Consider the following 12,846-nt stretch of genomic DNA (forward strand, 5'->3'; position numbering starts at 1 on the left):
AGGAAAATTATCAGCTTCATTGTAGTCTTATTTTAGTGGACACCTAATAGTCACACAGCTAGAAAGCACCAGAGGACATCTTGAATATTGATAAACATAGTGATCACTGACCTAGAAATAAGCTTAAATTACATAGACTGTTTTGTTTACTGTGTGCAGGTATTGAGTATAATATTTTTAGAAATTAAAAAATTTTGAGAAGCTTTATTTTATAAAAACATTCTGTTATGTCAGAGTCATCTAACATAATAACCCTATTTTGCAATGAAACCATATATGCAGGGAGCTAAGTCAGGATCTGGTTTCAAAGCCTAAACTTCTTGAGTGTCAGAAAGAAGCTTCTGTATTTAGCTCACATCATCTAGCATAATTCTTCGAGTATATTAGTTGCCCCATGAATATATGCTTGTTAAATAAGTGAATTTAATAGCTGATATTTTTTTCCTGCCAGATACATGGTTAAGAAATAAGCTTTTTTGAAAGAACACATTTTTAAGCTGTAATTAAAATGTGATTGTGCTAAATGAATTATTTTAGACACATTGAAATAAATTGTGTTTGAGGGTAAAATTGTATAGACCTAATTACAGATTTCTTAAATTTTTCCAAGATTTTTACTGAAGGATGGCCAACTGTGGCTCTGTGCTCCTCAGGCAAAACAAATATGGAAATGCCTAGCAGAAAATGCAGTTTACCTTTGTGATCGTGAAGCCTGTTTTAAGTGGTATTCCAAGTTAATGGGGGATGAACCAGACTTAGATCCTGATATTAATAAGGACTTCTTTGAAAGTAATGTGCTTCAGCTTGATCCTTTCCTGTTAACTGAAAATGGAATGAAATGTTTTGAACGATTCTTCAAAGCTGTTAACTGTCGAGAAGGGAAACTAGTAGCAAAAAGAAGAGCCTATATGATGGATGATTTGGAGCTAATAGGATTAGACTACCTTTGGAGGGTAAGTGAGAAGTTGGAACTCCTGTTTGCAAACACTGTACCTGAGGTGGTTTCTAAAAAATGGTTAAGGAGTCATAATTTTGCTTGTAAATTACATGTATTTATCCTTGTTGATGCTTTTCCTAGTAATTGGGGGATAGGAGAGAGTGCATGGGTGGGAATTGTCCATCTTTAGCTTCTTGTTATATCAGTTTTATTTGCCACTAACTTTGGGTTCATTCTCTCTCTCTCTCTCCCCTCTCTTTAACTATCTGCCACTGATACATCTATTGTACTTAGAATTTTTTCAGGTATATGCAAATACAGTAACCATTTTCTGCCTGCAGATCTTTCACATTCCTTTCATGAAGGTCATTAGCTACCTTACATAAGTTATGTCTTAGGGTTTACTGTACATTTAATGCCACAATGAATGATGGACAGAACAGAGGACTATTAGTTGAATGGAGTTTTCAATTAATACCTTTATGATATTCCTTAATTTGTGATATATTTAAGTACCTGAGGGTAAAATGCTTAAGGCTTTTTCCATCTTTATAAATAAATCTTGTTTCCATCTTTAAAAATCTAACCTATTACATTTCAGCTTATATTATGTTATGGATGTGGGGTTTTTTGGTTTTATTTCTAAACCACAGGTAAGCTAAGGTGTTTGCTTGGTCTTTCATTAAAATCAAGGGTTTTTCTCAGCTCAGTCTCCCTCTATTCCTCTCCTTTTCCCTCCTCAAACCTCTCAAAGGGTCAGCCCTGAAACACCCTCATAGCATAGGATTCTAAACATGTTGTAAAAACCTCTGATGTAATTAGATGAGTGACAAAGATGTGCAGAAGTTGTTGGAGTTGACAGGATTGCTTTTTGTGATGAATGATTTTTCATGGAAAATTTTTTAGCTTATTTGAATTATTCCTTGAAAATTTCACAATTTTTATTGTTTTCATTTGCTCTATTGGGAAAACTTGTATGTATCAATTCTTAATATTCCATTTACTTAATTTTACATGATTTGTATATCAAAATCAATTTAGTCTTAAATTACTGAATTTTTTAAAATTGAGGATATAATTTGAATTTAAGTGCCAAATGAAAATACATCTTGAATGTTACTAATACTTTAATTTTTGGATCTAGGTTGTAATTCAGAGTAATGATGATATTGCAAGCAGAGCTATAGATCTCCTTAAAGAGATATACACAAACCTTGGCCCCAGGTTACAGGTCAATCAGGTGAGGATTGAAGTACATAAAAACTTCCACTCCAGGTAGATTGAAAAGTAATCTTGTGTTTAGTAGAATCTTTTTAAACTTAGAATTAATTAGAAAACTAGAAACTTAACTTTTTAAGTCTTGTCAAAAGTATTTAAGTATTTAATGCATATTTGTCCCTTACCAAATGCCAACTCAGTGAATGTTTCCGTGATAATTACTTTTACGTGGTTACGATCATTTCGAATGTAATTATTTATTATTGTGTTTCTTATTATTGTGTTTTATTCTTGATTACACATAATGTGAGTTACCTAATTTTAGGAGTTATGTAGAAGTTGAAATTTTACTGTCTTTAATTGGATTAATGTCATATTTGGTTTTAAATTTTGAAGCAGTTTGAACTGTTTTTATTTGGCCCAATATTTATAGGTGGTTATCCATGAAGACTTCATTCAGTCTTGCTTTGATCGCTTGAAAGCTTCATATGATACATTGTGTGTTTTGGATGGTGACAAAGACAGTATTAATTGTGCAAGACAGGAAGCCATTCGAATGGTTCGAGTATTAACTGTTTTAAGGGAATACATAAATGAATGTGATAGTGATTATCATGAGGAAAGAACAATTCTACCTATGTCAAGGTTTGTAAGAAACTGATCTTTTGGTGTTAATTTGCAATTATTTATTTTTCTTAACCAGTTAACTGGGAAAGTTATGTATAGATTAAAAGGACCATAAAGAAATTTTTCATTTCTGGATGTCAATATCCTGCCTTTTAAAAACATTATTTGCATCTTACAGATATTTTTTTAAAAAAATAGAAAGTTTTGAGTTACATTTTGGAGAGGCATTGTGCTCTGAGCTATTACCATCCACTGAGTGTTGCTCTGGTATTTTGCAGTTCGATGTGTTTTTATTTTGATATTATTTGTTTACACTGTTAAAAATAAAATTCTTTAAAGCTGCTTATTTAGTAAATGTCACAGAATATTTTTAAATGTCTTTACTAAAATTTCTTTAAATATAGGAACTGTAATATAAATCACTAAATCATTTCATTGTATATATTATATGATATATTATAAATTAAATAAGCAATATATTAAATTATTTAATAATAGTGTAAATGGCATTTCTAGTTTGGGGGAAAGTTTTGTAGGATTAAGTACCATCAGATGTTTAAAAATTGTGATCATTTTTTAAATGGAAAATGTAAAATTGCTTACTTTAATGTGATTTTTATTTTGTATCTTACCTGTGGGAAGAGAATATATATCAAGAGAAATATTTTAGGGTGAATTTTGTTTTTAAGAATTCAAAGAATTTTTTAGTGGAAACATGCATTTTGACATTTTTGTTGACACTCTCAAGGTGAAGTTCATTTCTTCCACATTTAAAAATACTCTTGGGCTTCCCTGGTGGTGCAGTGGTTGAGAGTCCGCCTGCTGATGCAGGGGACACGGGTTCGTGCCCCGGTCTGGGAGGATCCCACATGCCGCGGAGCGGCTGGGCCCGTGAGCCATGGCAGCTGAGCCTGCGCGTCCGGAGCCTGTGCTCCACAACGGGAGAGGCCACAACAGTGAGAGGCCCACGTACCACAAAACAAACAAACAAACAAAACTCTCGGTGAATTGACCTTTTATGGCTTAAAATTAATTGATATTTTATTCATGTCTCTGTTATTAATTTATCATAAGTAGAAATCTTCTGTTCTGCATTCATAGAGGCAAGGATTAACAACAAAGGCTTACAGTTATGTTGTGTTTTCAAAATTAATTATAGTGTTTACAGTTAAAGAAATAAAAATTTTTTATTTTGTGTATCCTAAAAACAAAATTAGTCTAACCTTCTTCCTTTTACTTAGTTAGGAAATGTTAAATTCCCAGCTTTTTGTCTTGGCCATCTACTGAATATTACTGTGTTTCCCCCCTCCCCTCCCTGCAGAGCATTCCGTGGTAAACATCTCTCTCTTATAGTTCGATTTCCAAACCATGGCAGACAGGTTGATGACTTGGACATATGGTCTCATACAAATGATACAGTTGGTTCAGTAAGACGATGTATTCTCAATCGTATTAAAGCAAATGTAGCCCATACAAAAATTGAACTCTTTGTGGGTGGTGAATTGATAGATTCTGAAGATGACAGAAAGCTAATTGGACAATTAAACTTAAAAGATAAATCAGTAAGTACATATAATTTTCAAATATTCTCCCAAAATTAAACATTGAGGCTGTTTTCTAATTGTTTATTAATGTTTGAGCATCTAACTATTGTGTACAGTCTTCTATGTTAGGTGTTTGGGTTATAACCCTAAGTAAGATGGGTTGTGTTGTGGAGGAGATAAGCTACTAAGGGGTTATTTTGGATAGAACTTTTAAATTGTACCTCTAAAATTAAAGCATGAAATCTTTTTTTAGCCTTATGATATATCTAGTTTCTGCATTTTGTGGAAGCATTTTCCATTGTGTTTGCTGTTCTATCATTTTCAGGTAATTACAGCCAAACTTACACAAGTAAGTTCCAATATGCCTTCCAGCCCTGATAGTTCTTCTGATTCCTCAACTGGATCTCCTGGAAACCATTGTAATCATTACAGTGATGGTCCTAATCCAGAAGTGGAAAGTTGTTTGCCTGGAGTGGTGAGTAGATAGTGTGTGTAAGGCATTACACTCTTCTTTGATAATACAGAGAAATGTGTAAAATGGTTCTTTTCGTAAGAAGTTTACATGTTCTAAAGATTGGGAATGTCAAATAAATATACAGTTAACTGTTAACTTCTTGTTGGATTTCTTAGTTGTTGGATTTTAAAATAAAATTTCCCCATGGATATAGAATTATATTTGCATAGAATTAATCTATCACTATTGAGCTACAATACTACTAAATATATACCTCTAGAAAATATTAGTCTTTCCTTTGGAACCATTTTTACAGAAACGTACAATCTCCTGTTTTTCTCAGATTCTTAGTAATACTTCTCACATCTAAAGAAACAGCAACTCTTCCCTTTCTTACTCTTTCTCTACCCATCCTTCTTGAGAATCATAGCTGGAATAATACCAGCCACTTCATCGTGAGAGGAATTTGAGTCCCTGTGACAATTGGATTAGGAATTTAATCAACACTGTTTACCCCTGAAGGGTGAAGTGTCTTTTGTATAAACAGCATCTGAGAGCTGTGTGTAATTCATGGTTTACAAAACAGAAAATGTGTCACAAAGAAATTAGAGTATCTTAGGCTTATTTAACAAAATGATTGAGTTTGCATTGTGAAGAATCAGTGGGTTTGTAAAAAGTGAAAAGATAGGGAAGGCAGATAATTTCAGGTAGTAGACATGGCATAAGCAAAAGATGGGATTGATAAGTAGAAAACTTAGTATAGGTTATTTTGAATAACAAAATTTTTTGACATAATTTATAGGTATGTACTTTTTGTGTTTTATATTCCAGATAATGTCACAGCATCCCAGATATATCTCTTTCCTTTGGCAAGTTGCTGATTTAGGTAGCAATCTGAACATGCCACCTCTTAGAGATGGAGCAAGAATACTTATGAAACTTATGCCACCAGGTAAGAAAAATACCTCCCCATTCCCTTCTCTACCCTGCTCCAAATGCTGACAAGTACCTAATAGACAAATACTGTTTCTTTTGAGATACACTTAGTGGTGTAGTATATGATATTGATCATCTGTCATCCATACCATTGCCGATGAGAAATTTTCTATGGGTGATTAAAGAATATTTGGGAACATATAATGTAAAAAATATTTTTAGTGAACTAATGCACACAAGCGAGAAACTCAGGATTCTTCAAATCCTATATGAAAAACAGTAATCTACCTCACCCATCCTCATCCTGCATTTCTGTTTCAAAAAAAAGACTGTTTTTATCTTTTAGGTTTCATTATTGCGTATAACAGTTTATCCCTAAACAGTATGTTTGCATTATTAATTTTTCATGTCAAGTTTAGATATTATATACTGACTTTCTTACTTTCACATCCTTTTTTGGTCATCTCACAATTTTGCTGAAATAAATTATATTTTCAAGACTGTAAATATTACAGAACTATTTGGCTTAATAAAAATGCTAAAAATAAAAATGCTACTAACATTACAAACAGACTATATATCAAAATATTGTAATCTCCTAGGTTACCCACCTATTTATACTAGCTTTTAAAGTCTCCCGCCTTTTATCTGCTAGATTTTCTGTGGTATTCATTACTAAGTCTCCGTCATTCCCTTCAGTAATTTATAAAAACAATTTTCAGCACGGTCAGATGTGTTATGTCCCGTTTTTGTTTATTTTCTTCTTTTGCTCCAGTCTGTTTCTTGGACTTCTTTATACAACTTTTGTATTGTGGATGCTCTAGTACACCTTTGTCTTGGGACTTTTTCAGTCAGTCCTTATTTTGCTGAAACATAGACCCCTAAAAAAGGGGGGGAGTACATGGGAAGCAGATTTTTTTTAAAAAAAACTTTTCTCAATTCAGCTGAACTCTTAACTATAGGAGTATTTTTTGCTTTGTTTTGTTTTGCTTATAGTAGTTTGAGTATAGCATTAAAGGTTGAAAGTTTGTTCCTTTATAATAAAGTTTCATAGCAGTTTTGACCATCGTGAAGACTAAAGCCATTTGTATGTCAATTTTCTTTCTGTGGAGAAGCCTTTTAAGTTTATTTTTAAAGCCCTTGAGTTGAGCTCTTCTGATGAACTCATCAGAAGAGCTTTAGGTGAATTGTTTTTTGTTGTTGTTGTTTTGTTTTTTGGGTGCTGGGTACTCAGTGGATTTCGTCAGTCAAAAGATTAGTTGCTTCAGATGTGAGTGATTTGAAAATTTTTTGCTCATATTTTTCTCATTCTTTTATTTGTGCTTTTGAAAATTTTTTATGCATCAGAATGTGCTGTTGGATTTACAAAATCCATTTTAGTTATTGTTTTGCCTTTCTTAAGCTATTACAGTTTTTTTGAAGATTATGTTGATACAGCTCTCAGTTGACTTTTTTAGCTTATTGTAACATTTTCACTTTTTTTTCTGTTACGTATAGTTCTGTTTTATTTTATGAACATTTTGCAGTATTTGTACTTAAAGGATATTTGTGTTTCCCTAAACCCCATGTTTTGCAAAACCATGCATATATTGTTACAGAGAAAATCACAAAATTACAGAAAAGTAAGAAGTACAAAACAAAGAACTTTTTCTTTTTTAAACCATAAGAGAGCAATTGCTCTTGATGCTCTGTCATCCTTCAAAATAGTATTGTGATTTTCTTCAAACCAAGGACATTCTACTGTTAATAGCAAATTAAATATGTAAACCAGAAAATAAGCACTGAAATGTTTTCATCACCTAATTGTCCCCATTCAAGACTCACCAGTTACTCCAGTAACATTCGTTAGCAGAGAGATTGGAAAACTTTTCCTATTAAAGACTAGATAGTAAATGTATTAGGCTTTGTGGGATAAGGGGCAAAATCAAGGATGCCGTGTAGGTACTTACATGAAAAGGGAAGCAAATTTCCACAGAAATGTTTATTAGCAAAATTCAAACTATAAGAATGATAAAATATAGTGCAGTTTTTATGATATGGGTCTACTAATGAGAATCACAGGATTTTTTTAGAGCGTTATACTATTTTGTTCTGTTGGGGTTCAAAGTTAGTGTTCCATATCATCAAATCAGTTGCAGATATTCATTTGTTATTGCTTATCTCTAAAATATAAATTTTATATTTTAATCTTTGACATGGTTTTTCCACAAACAGGTACTACTGGTCATTGTTCATTGAGCATTTGTAAAAGGCATTCATAGAATTTCCTTTATTCTTCTCTTAATGTTTGATTTTTATCATGTCATTACATTGAAGTTTAATCACTTTGAATTTTAGGCTAGGTAGGAAGCTCTTCAATTTCGCAGTTAACTGCATTTTGAAATACGGAGATTTCCTTTGCACTTACATCACAATTTGGAAAGTGCTGTGTGAACTGTAGTTTGAGTTTGGAAAATATATCTGCTGTAAATTTAAGTCATCTCTACCTTACTTATAGTACCTAATACAGCGTAAATGCTATATGAACAGTTGTTGTACTGTTTGTTCAGTGAATAATGTCAAGAAAGGTCTGTGCTTGTTCAGTACAGATTGTAGGCCTAACCACATAGTACATACAGTAACATAACGTTTCTTTAAACACAGATTGCTTTCTTTCAGTGACCTGAAAGAAAAATAATTGAATAACATAGAATATTTAAAACACAAGTACGTACAGAAAATTTAATTATCAATGAGAGAAAATATAAACTCACCCCCCCACACCACACACACACACACACACACACACACACACACACACACAGTGTTGACATTCACCAAAATAGTGGTTTTTGTCTCTTTTAACCCTTATGTGATGATCACAGTGTTGACGACAATTACTGTTTGGTTGCCTACATTGCTGATGTTGTGTTCCACACAACATCACTGAGATGTGTGGCACTATTGCTAAGCTGTGAAACACCAGGGTAACTCAAACCTCTGATAGTATGTTAAAAAGATCATCTGCGTTGGGAGAACTGGGTTCAGATTGTAGACTCTGACACTTGGGAGGAGATCAGTAATACTAATGTCAGACTTCCCTGGTGGCACAGTGGTTAAGAATCCACCTGCCAGTGCAGGGGACACAGGTTCGAGCCCTGGTCCAGGAAGGTCCCACATGCCACAGAAGCAGCTAAGTCCATGCACCACAACTACTGAAGCCCATGCACCTGGAGCCTTTGCTCTGCAACAAGAGAAGCCACCATAATGAGAAGCCGGCGCACTGCAACCAAGAGTAGCCCCCACTCGCTGTAGCTGGAGAAAGCCCATGCGCTCAGCAACGAAGACCCAACGCAGCCATAAATAAATAAATAATTAAAAAAAAAAAACCAGTGTCAGGATCAGTGGAGGTTGAGTCAGGAACATCATTTCCACATGAAGTGGAGAGATTAGATTAGGGTTGACTGGGAGCATTGCCAGTTAGGAGGACCTTGAATGGCACATTCTTCTCATGGACATATTCTTCACTTCAAGAATGAAACACTCGTGGAGCCATCCCAAGGATGAGATAGCTGACACCCAGGCCTTCTTGTTATGTTGCCAGAGCACAAGCAGGCACTTTTCATTTTTATTCTTGAGTGCTGGGGATTGTTTACTCGGGAGAGGAGGCCTGGCTTGATCATGTGATCTGCTGCATTGCCACACAACACAATAGTAATGTGATCTTTCCAGGCCTTGAATTCTGGGGCCTACTTGGCATTCTTATGGATGTGGGTACTATTGGACACATTTTTCCAGAGCAAGCTTTTTTCATCACAATGGAAGACTTGCTCTGATGTAGCTGTTTGCTTCCATGAATTTCTTGAGCCCCTTTGGAAATGTTGATGCTGCCTCAGCATCAGCCAGTGCCGGTTATCCCATGATCTCTAAGTTCTTGAGGCTGTAGTGCTTTATATAGCTATGCTGCTGTCCCTTACTAGCCTTAAAGTCTTTCCTCTTGCCCTCCTGAAACCCCTCACAGCACTGCTCATGGAGACTAAATGCTTTTTCGGTCATAATTTCACCATGAATAGGATATGTTCTCTAACATGTCCTTTAGCCACACGCTTAATGTTTTCCCAGTCATTGCAAACAGATAATCATGAAACAAGACTATTTTAGCCATTGTAAGGGCAGCATAAACACACAAGTTTCGGCTTTTTGTTTTATTGTGTGAATGCTCAACTTTTAACTTTACAGCCTTTAGGTCAAAAGATCAAAGATTTTGATTTTCTTGTTTACAGATGGCACTTTATACTCCTTAGCCTCTGACTTTGACCAGTTAATTACACTTTAGAGCCATTTTTTCAGAGAAACAGTACACACAAGAGCAAACAAAGAAGATGTGAGCAGTGCTCAGTGAGTGCAGGACATAGATTCAGGGTCTGTGAAGTGCTGGGAGGCTATAGCAGTGTATACTTAAACATCGCTTAATTCGATTGTAGTATATGGTGCATGGTCAATTCAGGTTTTGCTTTTTGGAACCTTCTAGGTTGTGTTTTGTTTTGATTTTTCAGTATTTTTGATTCACATTTGGTGGAACGCTTGGATGCTAGATCTGCAGATGTGGAGGGCTGGCCACTTGTGAATCAAACAGTGTTAGTTGGCATCTTAATAACTTTACTGCAGTATTTTCAACACTTTTGCCTTGTGATTGTAGGTTGAATTCATTAAGAAGCATCAAGTCAGCAGCAAAATCTAAACTCCTAAACCATTCCAGTGTTTGAGAATATTTCTACTTGCACAAAAAAAATTTTATTCTTAAACCTGAGCTTTTAAAAATCACAACAAAACGTTACTATTTTGCTAAAACATTGAACTGCTATGTGGTAGGGCAAGTCAGAATACCCTGATTCTGTTTCCAACAAAACTTTATAAACTAAATATTGTTAAGTCCATGAAAGTAAATGAAGTTCGCTATTGACACTGCTGGTTAATAACGTATTGATAGATTTGAATGTTTTCCACATACTACTTGCTGATGAATAATCCAGTGAATGAATGACCATAGGTTTTAAACATCTTATATTTTCACAAGCTTTGTGAGTCTTTCTTCCTAAGACTTTTTATCTTCCACATACACAATTACCATGATAATTTTATCAGATTTTACTGTTTGTATTAAATTAGTGTTTTCTCAGCTTATTTGAGAATATTTTCATTCGTAATTGTTTAATGCAGACTATCTAATTAGAGGCCAGTTCTTTAATCACTGCAAACTTGACATTGCCTTATTCTGAACAGATACTGAGCAGCATCATTAATATCTGTCACCTCCTCATGGGCCCCCCCCAAAAATCACTCAAAGTCATTTGCCTTGTTTTTCTTTTTCTTTTTTATTTTATTTTATTTAATTTATTTTTTTGCGGGACGCGGGCCTCTCATTGTTGTGGCCTCTCCCGTTGCGGAGCACAGGCTCCGGACAAGCAGCCTCAGCAACCATGGCTCACGGGCCCAGCCGCTCTGCGGCATGTGGGTTCTTCCTGGACCGGGGCACGAACCTGTGTCCCCTGCAGCGGCAGGCAGACTCTCAACCACTGCACCACCAGGGAAGCCCTCTTTTTTTTTAAATTTTATTTTATTTTTTTATGAAGCAGGTTCTTATTAGTCATCCATTTTATACACATCAGTGTATCCAGTCAATCCCAGTCTCCCAATTCATCACACCACCACCACCCCCTGCCGCTTTTCCCCCTTGGTGTCCATACATTTCTTCTCTACATCTGTGTCTCTATTTCTGGCCTGCAAACCAGTTCATCTGTACCATTTCTCTAGGTTCCACATATATGCGTTAATATATGATATTTGTTTTTCTCTTTCTGACTTACTTCACTCTGTATGACCGTCTCTGGATCCATCCACGTCTTTACAAATGACCCAATTTCGTTCCTTTTTATGGCTGAGTAATATTCTGTTGTATATATGTACCTCATTTTCTTTATCCATTCATCTGTCGATGGGCATACAGGTTGCTTCCATGTCCTGGCTATTGTAAATAGTGCTACAATGAACATTGGGGTGCATGTGTCTTTTTGAATTATGGTTTTTTCTGGGTATATGCCCAGTAGTGGGATTGCTGGATCATATGGTAGCTCTATTTTTAGTTTTTTAAGGAACCTCCATACTGTTTTCTATAGTGGCTGTACCAATTTACATTCCCACCAACGGTGCAAGAGGGTTCCCTTTTCTCCATGCCCTTTCAAGGATTTGTTTGTAGATTTTCTGATGATGCCCATTCTAACTGGTGTGAAGTGATACTTCACTGTAGTTTTGATTTGCATTTCTCTAATAATTAGTAATGTTGAGCAGCTTTTCATGTGCTTCTTGGCCATCTTTAGAGAAATGTCTATTTAGGTCTTCTGCGCATGTTTTCATCGCGTTGTTTGTTTTTTTAATATTGAGCTGCATGAGCTGTTTATATATTTTGGAGATTAATCCTTTGTCCATTGATTGATTTGCAAATATTTTCTCCCATTCTGAGGGTTGTCTTTTGGTCTTGTTTATGGTTTTCTTTGCTGTGCAAAAGCTTTTAAATTTCATTAAGTTCCATTAGTTTATTTTTGGTTTTATTTCTATTACTCTAGGAGGTGAATCAAAAAAAATTTTGCTGTGATTTATGTCGAAGAGTGTTCTTCCTATATTTTCCTCTAAGAGTTTTATAGTGTCCGGTCTTACATTTAGGTCTTGAATCCATTTTGAGTTTATTTTTGTGTATGGTGTTAGGGAGTGTTGTAATTTCATTCTTTTACATGTAGCTGTCCAGTTTTCCCAGCACCACTTATTGAAGAGGCTGTCTTTTCTGCATTGTATATCCTTGCCTCCTTTGTCATAGATTAGTTGACCAGAGGTGTGTGGGTTTATCTCTGGGCTCTCTATCTTGTTCCATTGATCTATGTTTCTGTTTTTGTGCCAGTACCATATTGTCTTGATTACTGTAGCTTTGTAGTATAGTCTGAAGTCAGGGAGTCTGACTCCTCCAGCTCCGTTTATTTTCCCTCAAGATTGCTTTGGCTATTCGGAGTCTTTTATGTCTCCATACAAATTATAAGATTTTTTTTGTTTTAGTTCTGTAAAAAATGCCATTGGTAATTTGATACGGATTGCACTGAATC

The 12,846-nt window shown here is 35.0% G+C and overlaps 1 protein-coding gene across 1 annotated transcript in view; it reads left to right on the top strand.

Moving 5' to 3' along the window:
- Positions 1-12,846, top strand: part of LOC114906433 (probable ubiquitin carboxyl-terminal hydrolase FAF-X) — a 140,464-nt gene that overhangs the window by 63,196 nt on the left and 64,422 nt on the right. Inside the window, exons 15-20 of the mRNA XM_029241229.1 lie at positions 611-953; positions 2,082-2,177; positions 2,589-2,800; positions 4,104-4,344; positions 4,652-4,801; positions 5,612-5,732. Coding sequence (XP_029097062.1) covers positions 611-953; positions 2,082-2,177; positions 2,589-2,800; positions 4,104-4,344; positions 4,652-4,801; positions 5,612-5,732 — 1,163 coding nt within the window. The remainder of the gene's footprint in view (positions 1-610; positions 954-2,081; positions 2,178-2,588; positions 2,801-4,103; positions 4,345-4,651; positions 4,802-5,611; positions 5,733-12,846) is intronic.

Source organism: Monodon monoceros, unplaced genomic scaffold, assembly GCF_005190385.1.
Source record: "Monodon monoceros isolate NGI ecotype Baffin Bay Population unplaced genomic scaffold, NGI_Narwhal_1 Super_Scaffold_22, whole genome shotgun sequence".
NCBI classification, from domain to species: domain Eukaryota; kingdom Metazoa; phylum Chordata; class Mammalia; order Artiodactyla; family Monodontidae; genus Monodon; species Monodon monoceros.